We start from the raw sequence: 23,760 nt of genomic DNA, 5'->3' as shown, positions 1-23,760 counted from the left end.
ACTCTTTCCTGCCTATGCAGGGGGTCGGACTCAATGATCTATTGAGGTCCCTTCCGACCCTAGCATCTATGAATCAAACTGTATCAAGAGGAAATCCTGATTTGAGATAAATTACTTGCACTTGATCTTGGAACTAAAAAACGTGAGTATTGAATTTGTCAGGGACCAATATGGAAGATGGGGAATAAGCTTAGCAGGTGAATTGGCTGCCTGTTTTGTATGGTTTGCTTTCTCTGCAAAGCTTTTGTTCTAAACAAATGGTACTGTGCTTAGTGAAAGCTGGATGGTCACTGGTTAATTTGGTCATTTTTCCCTGGAAGCAAGCTGCAGATACCAAACTAAATGCAGGGGATGACCATACTGGGATTGCACCCTAAAAGCCTGTTCTGGAGGGAGAGGAACATGGCTGTAAACCTGAGATTAAGCGGGGTGATGCTCAGGGAGCCAGAAAGTCATGGTACAGTGTACTCCAGGAAGGTAATAGGGCTAAATCAGTCCCACGAACTACAAGTGAAGACAAGTCACAGAAATAAAAATCATAGGATTCCCTGCCTTCGTATGTTTCCTGAGATAATGAACTGCAATACCGTAACTAAAGCAGAGTTAATCCGATTTGTGATCTGTTAATGATACTATTAATGTCTTATCATGCAGCACAATTGTATTGCATGGATTACTCGAACCGTTCCAATGATTAATAGCAGCTTCAGAAATAATAGGAAAAACATTTCAAGGTAAATTAATTTGATACTCACAACATATTTTTACTTTGAAATGTCCAACTGATAATTGCAGTGGAAATGACTACCTGGTATCTAGCTCCTCTTAGCTATCAGATTTTATTCCCCAGATGGGAAGAAAGTACAGTAGATCTTCATGAGACTGGGCCAAACAAATTACCCTGGAGTGGTATATTCAGAAATAATATTAAGGAATAAATGTTCTAATTGATGCTCTATTTTGTGGGAGGAGAGTAGCAAAAAAAGTAGGCAAGAACCACTGTGGGGTTTTCTCCCACTTTTTGCTTTATGCATTCAAAAATAATATAATGCACAATCAAATGCGATATTCCGCACACCTTTATCTGAAGATGAATTGTACTTGATTCCAAACCTGCTTCCAATTCTCTAATTTTACTAATTAAAAATGAAGTGTATACTTTCATCATATCTTCCTTTTCCTGCAGAAAGTACTTTCAAGGGGTTGCTTTTTTCCCTTTGCTTTTGTTCTGGTTTGTTTCTTTTTGTTGGTGAAGGTGAGGGTTTTTTCCCCTTTAACAATGGCTTACATTCCTACTCTCATCTAAGCTAAATCTTCAGTCTATCCATCTCCCACAATATGTACCATGAAACATTAACACTTCAGAAGGGTCTATGTGTGTAGAGCAAAGCTTCACGAGTAAAACAAGCTTTAAGTCTCACTTAATCCAGTTTCAGAACTCGGATTCCAGGGTATCACAGGGCCTTGTTATATGGTAATTTTGTGCAGCTCTTAACATCTGGATTGTCTGCACATTAACACCTGAAACTATTTTTAAGCACTCCTTATACAGTTTGTCACTCCAGGGCAGGATTATCTCTCTGATCCATATTATCCAGCTCATGTTACAATAACATGCAGCTACTCTAGGCTACACTTTAGTGTAAACCCCCCCCCCCCCCCTCTTCCCCCCCTTCCCCCCCCCCCACCCATTCCAGTACTCCAGATCCCTACTCACTGACCCCCCCAGCCCCTACTTACTTGTGGTTGCTTACATTGTTTGTCCTGGGGAAGCAGGCAGGGAGGGGCTAACCTACCTGCCCAGCTGTAACCACCAGTGCTGCTATTCTCTGAGCTGGGCTCAGCCTGGAGAAGTGCAGCAGTCCAGCAAAAGAGGCTGTGGGGGCTGGGCAGGCAGGTTAACTATTCCCTGACTGCTCTCCCGGGACAGACAGTGCCAACAGACACAGGTAAGCAGGAGGGGCTGGGGGGATGGTGCAGGGGGAATCCTGAAGGGTGGGGGGAGCCTGGAATGGAGGGGGGCAAGATTCTTAATTTTCAGTCCTCCAGGCCACAGTTCTGGCCTGCAGTGTGACTGCTTCAAACTCGAGCTAGTGCTAACACCCATCAGCATTTGCGTGGCTCACAGTGTAAAGTGCAACAAGGGCCAAAGTTATAGAAAGATTGCAAACAACTCCCCCCTCCCCCCCAGCAGCCGCAAGTTGCTTTTCTATAGCCAGGTGCTCTTGATGCTTTGAATCCCACTATAGCCTGCAAGAACCAAACTCAGGCTTTCAGCAGGTAATTTAGGAAGGATTGAGCTCCAGGGTCTGACTGCTCAAGTCTCCCTCCTGCTTGCCATGACAGCTCTTGCAGCCTTGTGGAGTGAAAGGCCTTTCCTTTACACCCCAGAGCCTGTCTGGCTTGTAGTGAACAAGCTGGCCGAAGGGGACAAGCAACAGGCTGGCCTTGTGTCTCCAATGCCAGCAGCTCTGCTTGCCCTGCATCTCAGCCGTGCCGAACATGGAGCTTGGCGAAAAAGGTAGTGACCACTGCTGTCCCCCGCCCCAGACAGAATTGTGAAGCAGGTTAAAACAGATCAGACACCGATCCCCTGCCTTAGCTCCGGCTGCTCCCCCCGGCTCCTCCGCCTGCGCTGCGGCGTGCTCAGCTCCCGGGAGCCCAGGCCGGGCTCGGAGGCTGGAGAGCCCCTCTCGGCGCTGTCCAGGGTCCTGACCAGCAGCGCGGGGCGGGAGAGCCCCCTGCCCGGAGCTGTCCCTGGTGCTGACGGGCAGTGAGGGGCCGCGGGCGGCAGGTGGCGCTCTGCCACATGCTAAAAGCCGGGGAGGAAAAGCTCGTGTTCGACCTCGTCCCAGGCACTTTCCCCCGGGCTCCGAGCAGGACACCGCACGTTTAACTCCCTCTTGCTCCGACGTGAAAGGACATAACTGTCTGGATCGATTGCCCGCCCCCCCACCCCCACAGTGAAGCTGGTATGGCAGCTCCCCCGTGCCCTCTGGCGTGGTGCCAGCAGGTACTCACCATATTGACTTCTGAGACCATGTCTATACTGGCGATCTCTATCCGCATCCCGACGTCAACCGGAGGTCCTTGGAAGCCAGACAAGGGCTTGTTCGGGCTGGCGCACTCATTTCAAAGCAGTACCCCCGTGCCCAGCCCTGTAGTGCTGCATGTGGTGTGTGCACACGCGTTGTGTGTGTGTGTGGGGGGGGGGGGGGGGAGTACATATTATCTCCCCACCCCAAAAGCCTCGGACATGGGCCATACAAGGCGAGCTTGCTACACGCTGTGGGGGGAAGAAGTCTGAAAACTTACCTCCAAAGTCTGGCCTCAAGCGGATGTCGTAGCCCTGGAGCAGCCTGTCCACGGTCTCTTTCACGTAGGACATGTTGCTCAGCTCGTTCACGCTGGCGGGGGAGGAAGCACAGGTGGGATTGAGAGTCATCGGGAACCCTGCGAGCAGACAGATTCCGTTTCCCCATCACACGCGCACGCAACCCACGGACCCCTCCAAAAAGAGGGGAAGGATCATACACAGACAGACACTCACACAGACAGACACCCCACCCAGCAAAGCCAGCTGGAGAACGTGCCTCACCTCTGGGCGCAGCAGACCATGGCTATCATCACGGGGAGTGACAGGACCCCCCAGCAGTCTCGGTGTTGGGCTGCCCACATGCCTCAGCCTCCGCCGGAGAATCTGCTGGGTTTTCCCTGCGAAGATCCAAGGACCTGAACTTCGTCCCGCAGCGGAGCGGAGATCCGCACGGAGGGCGCCTGCGCGGAGCGGGCTCGGGCTCGGCCACAAGGCACCTCCGTGCTCTGCCCCCAGCCGCGTGCCCAGCGCGGAGCCGAGCCCTTCACAGCCCCCGATCGGCGCCGCCGGGACAGGCCGGCCGCAGCCGGGGCGGCTCTGTTCGGGAAGGGGCTCTTCCCCGCCCACGAGGCGTGGCAGGCTCCGAGAGAGTCCGGCGCTGCCGGGCATCCAGGGCAGACGCTCCCCGCCTGCACATTGCCGGCGGCGACCCGAGTGCAGCCGGCCCTGCGCACGAGGAGTGGTCCTCACGCTTCCCCCTAGCGCGGCCAGTCCCCGTGGAAAGTGTGCCCCAGCCACCAAGTGTGAGCCAGGGGCGGGTGCTGAACCACTGATCCCGGCTCAGGTTGGGGCTGGAGCAGCAGCATCCATTGGGAACAGCAGCTTCACAAGCCCTGAAAGCCGCTGGCCTCCGCGCCGCTCCGAGCCGGCAGCACACCTGACCACTGCGGCTTCCCCCACCTCTGGCAGGGAGCGCGGGAGCTCTCCTCCCTCGCCTGAGCCCCTTGGCTTTTCAGTGCCGCCGGTGACTTGTGGGGTACTCCCCCCCGCCCTCCTAGGGGTTGCAGCCACGTCTGATCGCATCTGAAAGAGGAGCCTCTGGGTGCAGCGGGCAGAGCCAGGACGCTGCAACAGGCGCGAGGCGCTGCAACAGCAACAGGCTCAGAGGAGGGCAGTGAGCCGGGACCACGCTAGTTTTCACCTCTTCCGGGGTGCTGAGGGCAGGGGGCGGGGGGAGAAGCTGCTCAAGAGATCAGTCAGTGTGTTCTTTCCTGCAGACTTTCCTTGAATGGCAATGAAGAGGCACCAGACAGTAGCTGACACCCAAGGCATCTGATCACCGCTTCATCTATGTCCCTTCACTTCTTAGAAGCTGCAGTCACAACAGTAATAGGCCAACAAGTAGCCCCGAAGTTTCCTGAGTTTTGGGGAAGCCTGATTTTTTTTCCTCCCTTCTTTGCTTTTGATTTTCCTGCAGAAGGCAGAAGCTTCCTGGATCCTGAGTTCAAGGGCAGCCCTGGATAGCCCTCCTGGCACAGGCTCAGCACTGCTTGGACCTTAGAGCTGGAGGGGGAGGGTGTGAAAAGCTGGCAGAGCCAGCCACAAAGCACACAAGGGAGTGCATCACAGGTATCTGGATGGAAGGGAGTAGAAGGGTGAAGTGTGTTTGAGATGAAGTGGGTTTTGTGAGCTATATTTCCAACTCACCTCAAGAATTCCAGGAAGACACCTTGGAGGAAGCCAGGTCCGGCAGCAAAATCCAAGGGCCTTGTTACACTTTATGCTGTGAGTCATGCAAATGTTGATAGGTTTTAGTGCTAGCTTCAATTTGGAGCAGTCATATGTTCAGGCCAGCAGGGACCTGGAGGACTGAAAGCTAGATTCATCCCCCTCCTATTCCAAGTTTCTCTCGACAGTTGAAGTCTCCCCTGGTTCCCCACCACCACCTCAGGGGTTGTCTCCCTGCCCTTCAGGTTCCCCCCTGCCCCTTCCAACCTCACCTCTGCCTACTTGCTTCTCCGGCTGCCTGTCCCAGGGGAGCAGCTAGGGAACGGTTAACTTGCCTGCCCCACTGCTGTTGCTGGGATGCTGCTCTTCTTTGGCTTAGCCCACCAAGACAGCAGCTGCAGTGGTGGCTGGGCAAGCAGGTTAACCTTTCCCTGCCTGCTCCCCAGGGACACAGCACAAGCAGCCACAGATAAGTGTGGTGAAGGGGCAGGGGGGCAGAGGGAGGGGGCAGTGAGTGAGGTTCTGGGATACTGGGGAGGGCAGGGGGGCTGTGGGTCCAATCTGGGCCAGCAAGGGAGGGGAGGGGCAAATGGGGTGCTTACATTAAGGTGTAGCCTAGAGTGACTTCACCTTAGTGTAACATGAGCTGGGTAGCATGGATTAGAGACAATCCTGCTCTGGAATGGCATTACTTTGAGCTACATAACAAGTGGTTGAAGTCAGTTTCAGGTGTCAATGTGAGGACAATCCAGGTGTTAAGACCTCCAGGAGGTGCCCAAATTGCCATGTAACAAGGTCGTACATCTCTGGGAGATTATAGGAGACAAAACTTCTTTAAAAGTACAAAAGGTCCCAAATCCATGAGCCCACATCTGAACATCCCAAACATTTGGAGCTGTTTTGTTCCACATGTGACGGTGGCAAAAGTCCCTGTTTCTGTTAAGAGGCTGAACCAAAACTCTGAGTCCAATCATCTCAGGATACAGGCAACTGGCACTTATTTTGAATCTGCCTAAAGCTTGTACTAGTTCTTTTGTTGGTTCTGTTGTGTCCTGCTGCAAGTAACCAAGGTTGATAGTTCTTGATGACCTTAGACCTCATCTTGTGGATAGTTCTTCTTATTCAGCGGCTTATTTTCATGGTCTTCCTGATTCAGATCAGGGATTTCAGCCCAAATCTTCTATGCTTAATAATTGGAGACCAATTTTTGCATTTGGTATGCTACAAATTAGCCTTTCACCCTCCTCAAGTCCACTCTCATCCCCTTCTCCTGCCTGATCTGCTGCTCTGCTTTGGCTACCTGCTCTGTATTCCCTATCTGATTTGGTGCTCTGCTTTCTGCTTGCTGCTCTATTTACCTCTGTGCTGCCTGTTCCTTCCTCATATGACATATGCCATGCACAGAAGCTGCCCATCTCACCTGGCATGTGGGTCAGAGGTTGGCCACCTCTGTTCTTGATTGATCTCTTTCCCAAGCTTTCCTGCTGTATCTGTTCCACCTTGATTTTAAAGTTCCCCCTTCTACTTTAATGTCCACTGGAACCAATATTATACTACATGCTTTGTGTTTCTTCTAGAAACTGCAGTGAATTTCTCTCTTTCATTTTGTACTACTGCTCATGATGTATAGATACATCACCTACAGGGCCTACTGGGACTAAATGGGCCAGGCTTCAGGTGACTCCATTCCTTTCTTGCAGAGAATACCAAGGCATGATTTGGGGATAATTAATCTTCTTTCCCCAAATGCATTCTTTGTACAGTCAAAAATACAACTCATCATTCTGCCATTTTAGTATGTATGTAGAATATAAAAAGAATTAATATGCTTAAGAACTGGAGCCAAGTGACTGTCTGTTATGACCTTTGCAATTTGAATATCTTAATATATGACAAGGTCTGGGCCAGCTACATGAGGCTTGCTCTGGATAAATAGAAACAGGTCTGTTTGCTTGGTAAAAGGAACAGAAAAACATGGAGGTATCCATTCCTTTGATATAAGGTATCTGCTCTTTGTCACCAGAATTTGCAGATTCAACGAACTGTTATATTCATTGATTTGCTAGATGACTGAGAAGCAACAATGGTTAAAACAGCCATTCAGAACTGGTTTAGATTAATAACCTCTGCATTTCTCTAAATTGGCCAGTCTATACCAGACCTAAATCCAGTGTATTTGGTTTGGAGCTTTTATATCTGAGAGACTGGCTCTGCCTTTCTATTCTTAAGGATTTGGATCATTGTCACTGCCAGGAAAGGAGTCATGGACCATTGCAAAAATGAAGTACCTCAGATAACTACTATAGTCACATGGTACCAAGGTTTTCTGTTTTCAGGGGCAGACTCCTGTTGCAGCTGAAGAATTAAAGCCACTGTTGCTTCTACAGAAAACACTGCTAGTAAAATAGATGATGCTGAGAATCTGACACTGTGATGTCTTTCACATTGAACAAATAACTGAATTATTTTCAGAATGGAAATGATCAGATAATTCATAATGAATGTTCAGGGCAAGCTTTCCTTTTTATTGTTTCTCCTAGGGTATCCCTTTCAGTTGTCAGGCCTCATGTGTTTATCTATGTTAGAACTGAGTTTGGAAATTTTCCCATTCATTCCCAGAGCAGGATCTAGGATCCAGTATTCTGTGTATCAAATGTTCTTACTCTAATGGTAAAAATGGATATCTGCTAAGAGACTCAGTGACCAGGCAGCCTTCTTAAAATCAAAGTATCATTTTCTTTGGTCCTATCACTGAAATGTTTAAAGAAAAAGGATTTTAAAACAAAAAGCATATTTATTACCTAGAATCATACCATACTCTGACCTTTGCAAGCCTAGCTTATCTACAAGAGACTCTAACAGGTATCTCATTCAGTTTCCTCAAAATATCTATAACCCATCTTTTGAGAAGAAAGTCCCATTAAAACTCTACTAGAATTCTTTAGTCTCCTCTGTTCTCTGCATTGACCCTTCTGGTCAAACATAGTCCTGCATGCTTAGAAGGAGAGAGAGCCACAGATTTCAGAGACAACTGTTCAGGCATTTTTCCTTAACTGCCATCTCTCAGCTAAGCTACCCGAAGATTTTTCTCAAACTATTAATTTTCTTCCTGCCTGTTTTTCTAGGCAGGGTCCCACTGAACTAAACTGATATATTTGGAAAGTGAACATCCCAGTAACTAGGCCAACACACAGTTCCAAATCTGTCACACAGTGATTTTGAACTGTCAATCGACTACCCAAAAGCAGGTCACAATTTCCTTGAATTTATTTTTCACTTGAAAGAAAAATGGTGACTATAATTTCAAAATCCAAACTATTTGTGAATATTTAAAGTGTTTGTTCTTAACACTAATCAAATATGCCACATGGCATTACTTCTGGGTCCTGACTGAATGAACTTGCAAGCACTTCAGACAGGATTTCCTTTGTATGCAAATGTATTTAATTTCTACAAACATTTGTACATGGGACAGAGATTTATGTTCTGTGAATGCTTATGTCAGTTACATTTGATTTCTTGAAAGGTAACAGAAAAGTATGCTGGCACAGTTAGAAGCAAAATTGTAAAAAATATTGGGGGAAAAATAAGTGTTGTTTGCCTGTTTTAGAAATTTGAGCTTTGATTACAAATGTTCCTAATGGTCTATCTCATGTAACAGATTTGTTGTTGGAACTATTTCTTACTCAAAATCACAAATTCATTTTTTTAGCATGTTATCTAAATGATACCACATTTCAGTTGCTATTAACATATTTTGTTATTGTTCAAGTACATTAACTGATTTTACATTCACATGGGGAGTTTTAAAAACAGCATATGGCTTCACGGCCATCCCTAGGGGGGCGAATCGGGGTGATCGCCCTGGGCCCCACACTTTGGGGGGGCCCCGTGGAGCTGGACGGAGCAGTGGCTCCACATCCAGCCGCTCGCTACCTGCCCCCCACTGCCACCACCACCACCGATGGTGGCAGCACCTTCTTCAGGTCCGGAGCCTGTGGGATCAGAGTGGGGGCAGGGCCCCTCATGGGCTGATTTGCCCCCGACCCTGCACCCTGTTCAGGTCAGCTCTGTATGGCTTTATGTTGTTATATTTTCTGACCTCTTACAAACAATTTTATACATTGACTAATCAGCATTCTGTGAACAATTTGTTATTTCACTGGTGCATCTTTATATATGTCCCTGCTCAGTAGACTAACAGATTATATTTATCCTTCTCAGATTCAAAATGTTCATCTCTGCTCTATATAGTTTGGTATGCAGTGACTCCAGAATGCATAAATGATGTTTTTGAGACTCCTATAGTGTCATTTGCACTTATTTAGCAGAAGAGGCAGGTTTATTTATTTCTTTCTTTACTTACTTATTCTGTGGAAATAGACCATGCTATTTGGCAAATACAGATAAACTGAAAATGTACAATGAATCTCACAAATTCGAAGGCCAATTTCAGGAAGCTTAGCTACATGTTCTACCAGTGAAATTTATTACTCTTGGAAAAATAGTGTACAGAGGTTAGAACACAATGTTTTCATTGTCATGACTACCTCTGATGTTGGTAACACTGGTAACACAGTCAGTATCACTGGTAATTCATGAAAATGAATGAGAGTTTGGGGAAACATTAAAAAGTGCTGTTCCTACTTACTTACTTTCTGTAATATTCTATCTATACATCCACTGTTGCTTTTTTCTAGGTAAATAGTATTTTAAATAATACTTTGATTTTTACATTGCACACATGTAAAATGCATATGTTTTCTTTGATTTTCTGTAATACCTGGTCTCATGAAATCCTTTTAATTTGACAGGTTTTTAGCTCTGCTGTTTTGAAAGATCGTCCAAAATACACTAATTGTGTTAAGCATATTACGGTCACTTTGAGAATCTATATAATTTGTACTGATTGGGATGACACTTTTTGAAAACTCATGCCTCCTGAGTGTTAATAGAGCATTTTATACCCAGAGTTAGATTGGACAATAAACTGACATGGCTGATATGAAGTACCTGAATAGGATTTTGCATGAGGAATCATAGAATCATAGAAAATTAGGGTTGGAAGGAACCTCAGGAGGTCATCTAGTCCAACTCCCTGCTCAAAGTAGACAATCCCCAACTATATCAACGAAGGCTTTGTCTATCCAGATCTTAAAAACCTCTAAGTTGTGGATGGAGATTCCACAATTTCTCTGCATAACCTCTTCCAGAGCTTTACTACCCTCTGAGTGAGAAAGTTTTTCCTAAGATCTAACCTAAACTTCCCTTATTGCAACTTGAGACCGCTGCTTCTTGTCCCATTATTTGCCACCAGTGAGAACAGTCTAGCTCCATCCTCTTTGGAACCACCCTTCAGGTAGTTGAAGGCTACTATTAAATCCTCCTTGTCTTCTCTTCTCAAGACTAAATAAGCCCAGTTCCCTCAGCCTCTCCTCATAAGGCATATTCCCCAGCCCCCTAATCATTTTTGTTGCCTACTCTCTCCAATCTGTCCTCATCCTATCTGTAGTGGTGGGCCCAGAACTGGACACAGTACTCCAGCTATGGCCTCAGCAGTGCTGAATAGAGGGGAACAATCATTTCCCTCAATCTTCTGGCAACATTTCTACTAATGCAGCACAGTGTGCTGTTAGCCTTCTTTTCACAGCAAGGTCACACTGTTTGCTCATATTCAGATTATTATCTATTGTAACCCCAGGTACTTTTGTGCAGAGATGCTACTTTGCCAGTATCAATCCCAGCCTGTACCAGTGCATGGAATTGTTCCATCTTAAGTGCAGAACTTTGCACTTGTCCTTATTGAACTTCAATAAATAGTAGGAGGTCTTCTACAGAGTATGAATTTGAAGGACTTCTTACCAACTTGGTTTGAAGTATTCTATTGTGCTAGTCATCATTTCAAATTTGACACAAAGCACCTGGAAGTCACATGAGGAGGCCATATGAAAGGGAGATTGTCATATGACCTAATGTAACTAAAATTTATATTCTCACAAAGAATATATAACTAAATTAAAATATATATTCATAAATGAATGAAAATATATGTATACATATATTCATATATATTCTCATATGTATATGTATACACACACACACACACACACACACATATATATATACACTTATAACTAAAATATATATTCTCCCCCACTAAAATATATATTCTTGCCAAGTGTGCAAAAGATCATTCTAGCATCTCTTGGCCTAATGTTGTAACATTTCATACATAAAACTGTCTTTCAGGGCAGTCAGAAAATAAGGGCACTTTTACATGTGTTCTGACATGTTCTCGTTAGAATGCATCGGAGCAGACTCAATCAAGTCTGCTGGAGCATTTTAATCAGAACCCTCCAGCTTGCTGCAGCATCTCATGTGTTCAGCATCCCTGTGTTTCAAAATGGCTGTGGAGACACTTTGACTAAAGCTTGTCAAATGAGGTTTAGTTAAAGCACCCCTGCTGCCATTTTGAAACATGGGACACTGAACACATGAGATGCTGCAGGCATTTTAATTGGAGCAGTTCCCAAGATCCACTCCAATTAAAAAAAGAAAAACCCTCCCACCCCAGAGCATGTGCTTAGGTGATCTAGGGTTTTACACTACAATAATTGTAAGGCAAAATGTTCACTATAAAGAAAATAATGTTGTGGCTCTGATAGTCCAGGAAATATGCATGAGACATATTTATGGGTGACACTTTTTATTGGATCAACTGTAAGGATAGACTTAGACAAGTTTTGAATGAAGTGTAAAGACAATATAAATGCCAGTGTAAGTCTATCCCAACCATGCAGTTGTTCCAATAAAATATACTACCTAGAAAAATCCTTGTTTCTTCCATATTAAAGAGGAATTTTATTTAATACATAGTCACACTTCGGTGGGACTGAACCTTTTTAATGACCACATTAGTAAGCAGTGTAGTAAAAGAATGCAGCTGTAAGCAGATAAGGATATGGGTGCCCAGCAGCAGAATCAAATGCACTGGCATGTATCTTGCACTCAATTTGTGGTGGACAAGTGTGAATTAGACAGGAAATATCAGTGATTACAAAGCAAGCTGCCAACTCCCTACCAAAATGACCTCTGTTGGATACAAGGAATGTAAACATATAATAATGATAGGAAAATAATGTACCAGGTCTTCTGGCCTATGTATTTTCTTCAGCCATTATTGAATGCAGTTGGGTGATAAATTGATAGTTATATATTTAGAAAATCTCTTTGGTGTGATCATGTTGAACTATGTACAGGTCCTGGCAGACACTGAATTTATGGCACACTTAAGGTATTAATTGTACCATAAACAATAACAGATATATAATGTGGAACATCTTTGTGGTTTATTTATATCACACTTTAAAGTGAATAAGTGGCATGTCAAGGCTTCCCCACTGGAGATTATGATGCTCAGGTGAGCATTGATCTGGTATGGGACGTCCCCAGGGTACAGGACACAGCCAGACCTGCCCAATCAGTGGAATTAGAATGGGCGCAGCCCTGGGTCCTGGATCTGGCCACCCTACACCTAATCCCCAGGGGCAGATAGGCACCATGAGCCCAACACCAGGGAATACTTCCTCAGACCTTTAAAAAGCAGCTGGTCATTGAGAAACAGAAACCTGGGGCAAGGCAGGATGTGTGATTTTTGGGGTCCAGCATAACATTTATTAGATACCAATTGCACAAGTGAATTCATGCCAGAGGTCTATGTGTCTCTCAGAGCAGAGTAAATTTATTGTTCTGAGACTTTGTATATAAAGAGATGTAGCCTGTTGTCTCAGATCTGGCTTAAATTGTCTCAGGGGACCAGTCCTGAAGGATGAGTGATGTGTTCTCCTCTTACAGAGACATACCTCAGAGATCCCCTGGGGCATGTCATTGTAAGATGGAAAAGCCTGGGTTTTCCAGTTGTAGAGATGCACCCCAGGCAACCTCGGGGCATGCCACTGTAAGCAGGGAGATTCCCCAGGGCACATCTCTGTAAAACCAAAAAAGCAGGATTTCCTGCTTGCAGAGATGCACCCTGGGCAATCTCTGGGACATGACTCTGGACGCAGGGAAAGTCAGTGTTACCCACTTACAGACACGTGCCCCGGAGATTGCCCAGCATGTGTCTCTGTAGGAGGGGAGCCTGGCAGGTGCTCCTAGGGCTTGAGGGGCCCAATTGTTCTTGGGCCCCAGGAGCACCTGCCTGGGGCAGCTGGGAAGTGAGGGCAGCTCCAGGTAGGTGCTCCTGACAGACATCTGCCACAATAAAGCAACACAAATTAGAAAAGTGGGAAGTACACAATAGGATGCAGTACAACAATGACAAGTGCAGAGTGCTGCACCTAGGCTCAAAAATATCCAACACACCTACTGGATGGGAATTGGCCCTCTGAGCAGCACAGAAGTGGAAAGAGATCTCGGAGTCATAGTGGACTCCAAGATGAACATTAGTCATCAATGTGATGAAATCATCAGCAAAGCTAACTGCACTTTATCATGCATCAGCAGATGCATGAAAAATAGAACCAAGGAGGTGATACTTTCCCTCTATGCAGCATTGGTCAGACTGCAGTGGGAGTACTGCATCCAGTTTTGGGTGCTGTACTTTAAGAAGGATGTTGATAGACTCAAGAGGGTCCAGAGGAGAGCCACTCATATGGTCAGGGGCTTAAAGGACAAGCCCTATGAGAAGAGACGGAGGGACCTGGACCTCTTCAGCCTCTGCAAGAGAAGGCTGAGGTGTGATCTTGTGGCTGCCTACCAATTCATTCAGGGGATGCAGCAAAGGATCAGAGATGCTCTGTAGGGCTGTGCAAAATTTCACTGGCCATTTCATTTTGACACTGTTTCAACTCATTTTGAGGTTGAAACAGCAAAATCAAAGCAAAACAAAGGGTTTCGAAATATCCTCGAAACAAAACGAGGCTAGTCAACACATTTCAAAAGTCGAAATGTTTCGACCATAGCGCTGGGGTTGGGAAGTCAGTCCAGCTGGGCTGCCTTCCCATCCCCCATGCTAGATTGCTGTTTTCATGCTGTTTTGATGTTTTGCCCAACCATGGGGCTGGGGAAAGGAACTCAGCCCAGCTTGGCTGAGTTCCCATCCCCATGATTGGGCTGGGGAAACTCAGCCCACCTGGGCTGAGTTCATTTTCCTGGTGCGACCATCACACTGGGGAAAGGAACTCAGCCCAGCTGGGCTGCCTTCCCACCCTCCATGCTAGATCATGCCAGGAGCGGGAAGTCAGCCCAGATGGGCTGCCTCCCCACCCCCTGCACTAGACTCCCTGCCCCCGGCTGGGGTGGGAACTCAGCCCAGTTGGGCTGAGTTCCTTTCCTCAGCCCCATGCTTAGGTGAAACGTTGAAACAGCGTCAAAACAGCCTCACTGTTTTGAGGAAGTGAAACAGTGAGGCTCTTTCAACTCTAAATGAAATTTGGTACAAAACACTGTTTCGTCCAGACCTCGAAACTGAAGTCAGAATGGAACGCTGTCATTTTGTGCAGCCCTAATGCTCTGTTCACCAGGGTGCCTCTTGGAACAATGGTCACAAACTGACAGAGAGCAGATTTAGGCTAGATATCAGGAAAAACTTTTTCACAGTAAGGGTGGCCAAAATTTGGAATGGGCTCCCAAGGGAGGTGGTGCTCTCCCCTACCTCGGGAGTTTTTAAGAGAAGGATGGATAAGCATCTGGCTGGGGTCATCTGACCCCAGCTCTCTTTCCTGCCTAGGCAGGGGGTCGGACTTGATGATCTGTTGAGGTCCCTTCCGACCCTAGCATCTATGAATCTATGAAATTGGCACCACCCTTCTCTCAGCCCAAATTTTGGGCATTTGGGGTGTGACAAATCTTCACGGCAGCACAAAGGCAATGTCTGTTTTTACCCTTTGCCTCCAGAAATATGGTCCCCATTATTCTACTGGGAAGTATGTAGTTGTTCCTAGGTGTATGTTGGGGAAGGGGTGTTCATATTTTCTGGGAGTTGTAATTAACTGCATTTAGCATATGCAAGATAGACCCTTCAGTAATTATTATGTCAAACTCCCAGAGTTTATTAGGTACTTTAAACACTGCAGCCCATTAGAAGCAATATGGAGTCTCACCATTGTAGCAGAAGCACCAGAAGAGATCATGTTCTAGATCAATATAGATATTAAAGTTATGATCCTGCCCTGCTATGTAAATGTTTATCACTTTTCAGAGTCCTGTAAAGGCAAACTTGTAACAGCAAGATTGAAGTCTTGTTCTGAAAGGATGTGGACAAATTGGAGAGAGTTCAGTAGAGGGCAAAAAAATGGTGAGGTGGCTGGGGGACATGACTTATGAGGAAATACAGAGGGAACTGGGCTTATTTAGCCTAGAAAAGAGGAGGCTGAGATAGCTTAATAGCAGCCTTCAACTACCTGAAAGGGGGTTCAAAAGAGGATGGAACTAGACAGTTCTTAGTGGTAGCAGATGACAGAACAAGGAGCAACAGTCTCAAGTTGTAGCAAGGGAAGTTTAGGTTATATATTAGGAAGAATGTTCTCACTAGGAGGGTAGTAAAACACTGGAACAGGTTATCCAGAGAGATGGTGGAAGCTCCATCCTTGGAGGTTTTCAAAACCCAGATAGACAAAGCTTAGTTGGGGATGATCCTGCGTTGAGCAGGGGGTTGGACTAGATGACCTCCTGAGGTCCCTATGAACCCTAACCTTCTATGATTCTATGATTTTATGATTCTAAAATATAACACATAGTTACACACTTTTATAAGCTATTACTGTGGGAAGATCTGTTCTCCTATTAAAAAAAAAATACTGTTTTGCTACTCATCAGTGTCAGTGTCATTGTTAGTAGTTGTTTAACCTACCAAATATAGTAAAGATCTACATTTTATGATAAGCATTTTATTATTATTTTTTCAGGAAGATTTCTCTATAGTATTTCTCCAGTGAGAAGACTCTAAAATGTAAATTCTGAATTCCCAGATTTGGCATTGCATCCTTAGCATTTGTCTGAGACAATGATCTTTGGTTAACGTTTTCAAACTCCAAAGTTGTATTTAGACACATGACCAAGTGACTAATTTTTCAGAAGTGTTGAGCACTGATAACTCGCCCTGGAGTTGTTTGGTTTGATTGAAAACTGCTAAAACCAGTAGAAATGTTTTCATTAATTTGAATGGGCTTTAGAGAAGTACTAGTACTAGTGAAATCTTATGGATGTTTAAAATCTTGCTCTTCAAAGAAATGTAGGTGCCTTAGGGCGCATCTACATGTTACTGTATGGCAATGTTGCTACAGCACTGTGCTTTAGTTCTTCCTTGTGAAAGTACTAAAGCATGGTGTAGTATGGGTGGTTACTGCACCATGTGCATGATGCATGTTTAGATTTTGCCACGACATCACTGTAGCAATGCACTTTACTGGGGAAGTACACTACTATGGCAACATAACTGCTGATTATGTGTAGTCCTATATGATCGCTACATTGCCATAGTGCACTGTACAGCAATGTTGTGCATCACTACATTACCGTAGGGCAACATGTAGATGCGCCCTTAGTTCCCACTGAGATCAATGGGAACTAGGGCTATAAAGACCTTTTAAGGTTCTGCTCTTTATTTTTCAGTGCTTTTAAAAGTCAGGCTGTTTGCTTAGATGCCTAAATCTGGGGTTAGGGACCTAAAATATCATTATGGTGCTATCTGATGCTACAGGTCTCTTTAATCTAATGGAGAAAGGTGTAACAACAACCAGTGGCAGGAAGTTAAAGCCAAAAAAATTGCAACTACAACTTTTAATCAGTTAGGACAATAAATCATTGGAACAAACTACCAAGAAAAGTAGTAAGTCCTCCATTTTTTGAGAACTCCATTCAGTTCAAAACTTTATGACATTCCAAAAGATATACTAGGCAGAGAAGAAATTTTACTTAGTTCAGTTTAGGAGTAGCAGGAAATTTCTATGACCCATGTTATGTGAGAGATCACATTTATGGTGCCTTCTAATCTTAACATTTACAAATCCATTAAGATCCAAAGGTTGCTTTGGAAGACAAGGGCTGAACAGAAGTTAAAAGTCTTTTTAAAAAGTTCTGTAGATGTTAGTGAAGGGCATAATTGATGAAAGAGGAACTACTGGAATATGGGTAAAATCATCAGCATAATTTTGCATGTTCAAGCGTTTAATAATCAAAAGCTTTTGAATCACTTTACTGTAAAATGGTGAGGGGCTTATGCTAATATTTTGAGACATACTGCACATATACCAGAAGCAACACAAATGATAAAATCTAAAGCTTGATTCATAAAATTGTCCAAAGCCAATTATGAATTCATTTCTCATCTTCATTATGCAAAACTTTCTTGGAAACATTTCATGCAAAGAAGTGTTTCTAATAAAGATCTTTTCCCAGTGCTCATTTTTATTTCTAAATCAAGAACTCACAGAGGGTAAAATGAGGATCTAATATCCTCCTAAAACCATGCTTACTCCTTAAAAGGAGTGCAGAGTTCTTCTGAAAGAGTGAAATGCTTCCCCTTCCTGCTGGCTTTTGTATACAGAATCGTGACTTAACAGGAAAATTATTGAAAGTGGAGTCACTTACAGAGGTTGAACAGGATCAAGTGCCTCCATGGGTGACACTATTCCCTCACAGTTCTGGCTTTCAGGAAGCTTGATGTCTTTGCCGTTTCATCAGTTGAGAATGGTTGGAAGGTATTTTCCTCATTCTGAGATGGAGCCAGTCTGTGCAGAGCTATTCCCTTTATTACTGATCTCTCAATGGGCTTATCTCTCTTGGATTTTGCTACGTAAGTCAGATATGTGATTGTGCACCTTGGGGATAGTTTATACTGGTATATAGATAATGGTTTCTGTGCTGCTGCCCCCTTCTTTATGAGTGATTATGGTCTCCTTTTAGAGTTTGTCATGTTGAAGTTTCTTGTGGCTTTTTCCAATGGTAAATGAGGTCATCAGCAAAATGGTTTGATATCTCTGGATTACTGGGTTCTTCATGCTTTACGAAGTTTTTTATATTCCTACTTAAACAAGGTATCTTAACCTTTTGGCAGTTATTTGGGAATGGAATGAATGGCTCCTTTGGAGATTTGCTTTGGGAAATATGTCCTCATTGTTATAGGAATATTATGCATATTAGTCAGCTGTGATATTTTCTTCCAGTGTGCTTTTCCATAGATTCTCCAAACTCCAGGGAATGAAAGTGGGGCAATTCTGACTGTGCAGAAAGTTTCCAAGAATTCCTTGTGAACCTGATAAGAGTTGCAACCTCCCTTTTGAGGCTGCACACCTGAGGTTAGTAGGACAAACCTGTTTCACTGTGTGAAGGAAAAAAATGGACAACAGTTTAGAGTCATGCAAGAGATGTGGATGATTTATAGATCCCAGTCTAAATTCCAGAACATTTTCCTCAAATTCTGTAGCCCCCCCAGAAATAAAATGGCTATTAAAGTCCCCAGCATAGGTGTCTAGATAGTGAAGTGTTGGTAAATGGGGGGTATTCTATGATTCATCACAAGACTTAGAAACACTCATACCTCTTTAAATTGACCATTTAATATAATATCACAGTGAGATGAACTAGTTGCTAGGCCTGTACCAACTTGAATAATAATAATTACACTCATGACCCAGCCATATTTTTCCATAAAGATTGTAACTAATAGGCCTGTGGGAAGCAGCAAGTATTCGCTTCAGATTTGGATTCAGCCGATTCAGAGGAACAGTGATCCGATCTGGTGATTCAAATCACTGTCCCAATTCAATTCTGCTGATTTGAAGATTCGGTGCCAATGCAGAGATTCTGCCATAGACTATATATAGACCATATATAGAGACCATATATAGACGATCACCCCTTCCCCCTCCCTCTTCTCAGTTTCTGTATGCTGCTTACTGCAAGCCTTCTGAATCTCCAAATCTCTTCGATTTGATTTGGACCTTTGAATGGGTCTCCTGATTTGATTCGGATTTGGAGATTTGGCTGCTGAATCAGACTGAATCTCCTCCAAATCGAATGGGCTACTGAAGCTTTGCACAGCCCTAGTAACTAACGGTACTTTAGGCTCTTACTGTCAGCCTTCTAGCAAGTCAGGCAGTTACCTCCACTTCTCAAAGACAGGCCCAAGGGTTCTCATTATTGAATCCTTCTTCAGCTGACAACTTTTTATTGTTGAGTTGAAAAATGGAAAGTGAAGAAACACTGTTCCAGTAGCACAGTGACCAGGGTTCTAGGGCACCTATACACATGGTCTGGTGTGGAGGGGGAAGCATTTTAATTAGAGCAGCTCTCAGGAGCAGCTTTAATTAATACACCCATAGTATCTTCTGTATTTAGCATCCCACATTTAAAAAAGATGGTGGGGTACTTTATTAAAGCTTGTTGGAAGTACTTTAGTTAAAGAGCCTCCACTGCCATTTTTAAACAAGGGGACACTGAATACATGAGATGCTGCAGCACGTGGGAGCGTTCTCATTAGATGCTCCAGTAGACTCGATTACTTGAGTCTGCTCCAAGGTGTTCTAATCAGAACGCATTGGAGCACATGTGAAAGTGCCCTGCAGATTCAGTCTGTTGTTCGCTACATTTGTTTACCCAAAAGGGTGCTTGCATGGTGCATGATGAAAGGGTAGCAACTTCACTTAATAGCAGAAAGACCAGATCATGAATGCATAGAAGTTATTTCCTGACATTTATTGTAGGAGGCAAGACTGGGTCCTTAAAGGGAAAGGGCCACTTGCAGGCTTCAGCCAGAAGCTACACAGACATTGTGCCAGGGCTGTAACTTAATGATCAAGAGGATGATAAATGATTAAACAGTCACTTACTGAATGAAAGAGGAAATTCATTTGTCTAGGGTCACTTGCTAGAGAATCCTCAGGGATAGCAGGAGGCACCAGTTAAATTGCGCTGTTTTGGCTACCATATTGGTGAGGGATAGGAAACTACATATGTGCATAAGAACTGTACCATTGGCTGAAATTGGTCTTTCTCTATTTCATGTGGACCTGTATCCCTATTATGTAATAATAAGCAATATTTTGTTTTGGAGAAGGCTGTGGGCACTGTGTCTTAATAACTGACCCCAGCCCTGACGGACAGGCCTACAGATCCTAGTGACACCTGGGCCTTCTAAGTAATCAAGGGAAGTAGGCAAGAGCCAAGTGTAAAAGTAAGTACATTATGAGATTCTACTCAAAGAGAGGTAAAGGCAAAGGGAGAGACCAGGAATGTGTAGGAGGGTACAAAGGAGGCAGAGTTCTAGTTACTTTTATGACTTCCATTACTGTGGTATCTGAGCACCTCGTGATCTTCAGTTTCTTTAACTTTCAACCAGTAGCATAACTAGGGGTGGGTGAGAGGGGCACCCACCCTGCTCATCAAATTAGAAGGAATGCTAGATTTGCCCTCCACCCCTGTGGACTCTGTGCCCTGGCAGCACACCTGTGCTGGGAACTCTGAAACAATCTTCAACTGCTGCTGCCTAAAGAGCAACAGCTGGGATAGGCAGAGCATGTGTAGTGGAGTAGCAGTAGCAGCTCAGTCAGGACTGTGTAGGAGTTCCTGGCATAGGTAAGATTACTGTCCCTCTTGTCCCTGTTCTTGGAACAGTGTGCCCCTCCCCAGCATCAACTGCTTCTTATGCCACCATTCATGCTCCTGTGACATAGGGAAGTGCTTTTATCCCTACTTTACTTACAGGGAACTGAAGACTAGAGAGGCTTGGTGACATTGCTAAATTCATGCTGGAAAACTTTGGTGTAATGGAGACATGTTCAGATCCTGGAGTAGGTATGGAATATCTTTACTTTGTTCCCCACCCTTCTCCAAATAGTTTGCACAGCTCTCCATGTGGTACTAGGTTCCCAGAAGCATGCTAAGCATATTTCCGCTTTCCCACGTTGTTCCATTCAAACCATTTGCCTTGTGCCCATTTACCCTTTGTATCCATTTAACCTGGAGGCTTGCAAGTTGATTCCCTTGCCTGTAACCCTCTCCTCAGTCCAGTCCCCCAGCTCACTCTTATCTTTTCCTTCAAGCTATTCCAATAAGCCCTACCTCTCCTCTCTGGAAAAGATGAGGGAAAGGGTAACTGATAAGAAATGTATCATAGTTTTCTGCTCATTCATGGTGCTTTTTGTGCCCTTCTTGCCTCATCTATCTAAACATACATTGCCAAGTTAGATTGTAAGTCTCTAGGTGCAGACACCTTTTCTTTCATTGTGCCTATCAAACACCCAGTGAATGCAGAGTCCATACAAAGAAATAAAATTAGCAATGAATCTATCAGCCAAAGTTGTGCTGCTATTTCAAATTCAAAATGAGAAGAGAATATGCAAAAAGAAGCACAATGCCCTTCTCTTTTGTCCTTCAGTGTCTACAGCCAAAGTAATTTAATAAAGCCCTTTGTAATTCCATATATATAGCATTCTAAACCACTACTTAGATCTTCTAACATTTGGCATACAGCACACATCCAACATCCTTTTACTACTTCCAAGAGTTTGCTTAGTCTCCAGACATGAGTCCAAGGCTGAATGCATAATGCCCCAGTAATCACTTACAACACATGTTCTACTTTTCCTGGATATACTACAGGGAGAGAGAGCCTTTGCTGCCTCCAGCAATCGATTATAACTATGCTTCTTAGGTGTTCTTCACTTCAGGTATGGTAGGCTCTTGAGATCCTCCTTTCCTGCAATGATGTGTCAAAAATAGGGGACAGAGATTAAAATTATTATTAGTAGTATTATTAGTATTATTTGTAGTAGTAGTAATGACAATATTTATTCATAATGCTGATAATATTATTGTAGTAAATTTAATGTAGTCTGAAGGTGTCAAATGAAGCTTATGTTTTCTTTGCTATACACCATACAAATGATTATAACAGATAATCCCTGCTTCAGGGAGCAAACAATCTAGATTGGGTTATGAAGTGACTCAACAAGGGTGTAAACAGGCAAAAGATGAAGCACATTTTTGAAGCAAGTTAACAATATATTTGTGCACATTTCCATAGTTTAGTAGCCTCAGTGGTATTATAATCACAAGTAACCTCCAGCCTAAGATAGTGTCAAACAATACTGCTTTGCAGACATTCCAGCAGATGTTTAAAGAGAGATTTAAAGGAAGAAAAGAAATAGCAAATATTCAAGTTGTTTTGACACTAGTCTCATAAAAAGAGACTAGTATCAAAATAGATATTTCTTTTACCACAGTTCTATATAGCTGGTAGTTGCCACAGCATCAGAGGCAGTCTGGGAGAAAACATGTAATAATTGATGGCAGATACAGGATAATATTTTCAAGAGTTTATGGTCTTGATTCTGCAAACAGTAAAGCAAATATGTAACTTTATCCTGTGAGCAGTTTCACTGATCCTAATGGAATCACTAACTTTTGTATAGACATGTACATATTTGAAGGATTCAGCCCTTAGTGTGTAAGACTCTTATGTCTGGGGGTGTCTTTATTTTTGTGTTTTGCATAGAGTGAAGTACCTTTTCACTAAAATGGTTCTGGAAATCACCTTTCTGACAAGTGATGTTTTTGCTTTCCAGATGTACTATTAAACTGTATTCTGAACTAGCTAAATGCCAACATTCTACTGTATAAAACTTATTGTAATATTGAATGTTTCATTAAAACTTGTTTTTAATTTAGTGAATTAACACTATTTTCTTTTTAGAAGTATTTTCACATGCTTATGTAACTCACAATAACACAATGCATCTTTTTTCCACTTCAGTGATGAGACACATATAGAGGTTTATGGGCCTTCTACTGCCTCCAAGCTAACAGGGCTGTCTTTTAAGATTTGGTATTAATAGCTTATGTTTTTAGATCCAAAGTTCCAGCATCCCCACTAGGAGTTGTTTTTACATGGCTATTTGTAAAATTTCACATATATGCATGTGTACCTAAAATGATATAATATGGCATATATACATAGTAATCTTAATTTTCAATAACTACTGATTTTGGGTGCCTTCATTTCAGTTGCAAAAACATTTTGGAAAGCATAACTCCTATTCATGGGTGGATCCAGGATTCTGTAAATTTAGATGTAGGAGCAGTGACAGGAGCTGCAGGGGTGGTGGTACATCCACTCCCAGACCATGCCCTAGGAGTAGTAGCTAAACTCAGGTAAGAATCCCACTCCACCTCTGGTCTCAGCACTCCCTTACTTCCCTTCCATGCTCAGTGGGATGGCCCTTCCCCTCCCATTTCCCCACCTCACCCTGCTTCTGTTTCCCACTGACCTGGGGTGAGGGGAGTTTTAGAGCTACTCCTCCCCTGCTCCAGCTGGGCTGCAGGAGGAGCTGGGCTTAGTCCTGGATAGTGGTGATGGTAGGCAGGTTCTCTCTCACTGAGCCTGCTCCTGGGCTGGTGGGGAACACTTGCTGGGGGGAGGGTGGTGGTGGTGTGGTATTGGAAAGGAAGGGGAACCTGCCCATAACTGCCACTGCTGCTGTCTGAAGCTGAGCCCAGCTCTCCTTGCAGCACAGTTGGAGGGGGGCAGGAATGGCTCTGGAGCTTCCCCTGCCCAAGTTCAGCTGGGGATGGCAGCAGCAATAGAGAGGCAAGGGCAGGGGATGGGGAGGAGGTTCAGAAGCCCTATGCATCAGAGGGTCTTTTTCATAGGTGACGACTTTGGTTTTTGCTGGTGGGTTTTTGCAGACGTAACCCCACTCACTCCGTCAAAATGG

General features: G+C 44.1%; 1 protein-coding gene across 2 annotated transcripts in view; it reads right to left on the bottom strand.

Annotated features, from left to right (window-relative positions):
* Window positions 1-3,678, bottom strand: part of GABRB1 (gamma-aminobutyric acid type A receptor beta1 subunit) — a 297,024-nt gene extending 293,346 nt beyond the window's left edge. For both annotated transcript variants that reach the window (XM_006021740.1, XM_006021741.1), the window contains exons 1-3: window positions 3,599-3,678; window positions 3,316-3,407; window positions 3,022-3,089 (exon numbers count right to left, since the gene is read on the bottom strand). In XM_006021740.1, coding sequence (XP_006021802.1) covers window positions 3,022-3,089; window positions 3,316-3,407; window positions 3,599-3,678 — 240 coding nt within the window. The remainder of the gene's footprint in view (window positions 1-3,021; window positions 3,090-3,315; window positions 3,408-3,598) is intronic.
* Window positions 3,679-23,760: the final 20,082 nt, after the last annotated feature.

The sequence above is a fragment of the Alligator sinensis genome, unplaced genomic scaffold (genome assembly GCF_000455745.1).
Source record: "Alligator sinensis unplaced genomic scaffold, ASM45574v1 scaffold247_1, whole genome shotgun sequence".
Taxonomy (NCBI): domain Eukaryota; kingdom Metazoa; phylum Chordata; order Crocodylia; family Alligatoridae; genus Alligator; species Alligator sinensis.
This window is presented reverse-complemented; position numbering and strand designations above follow the sequence as displayed.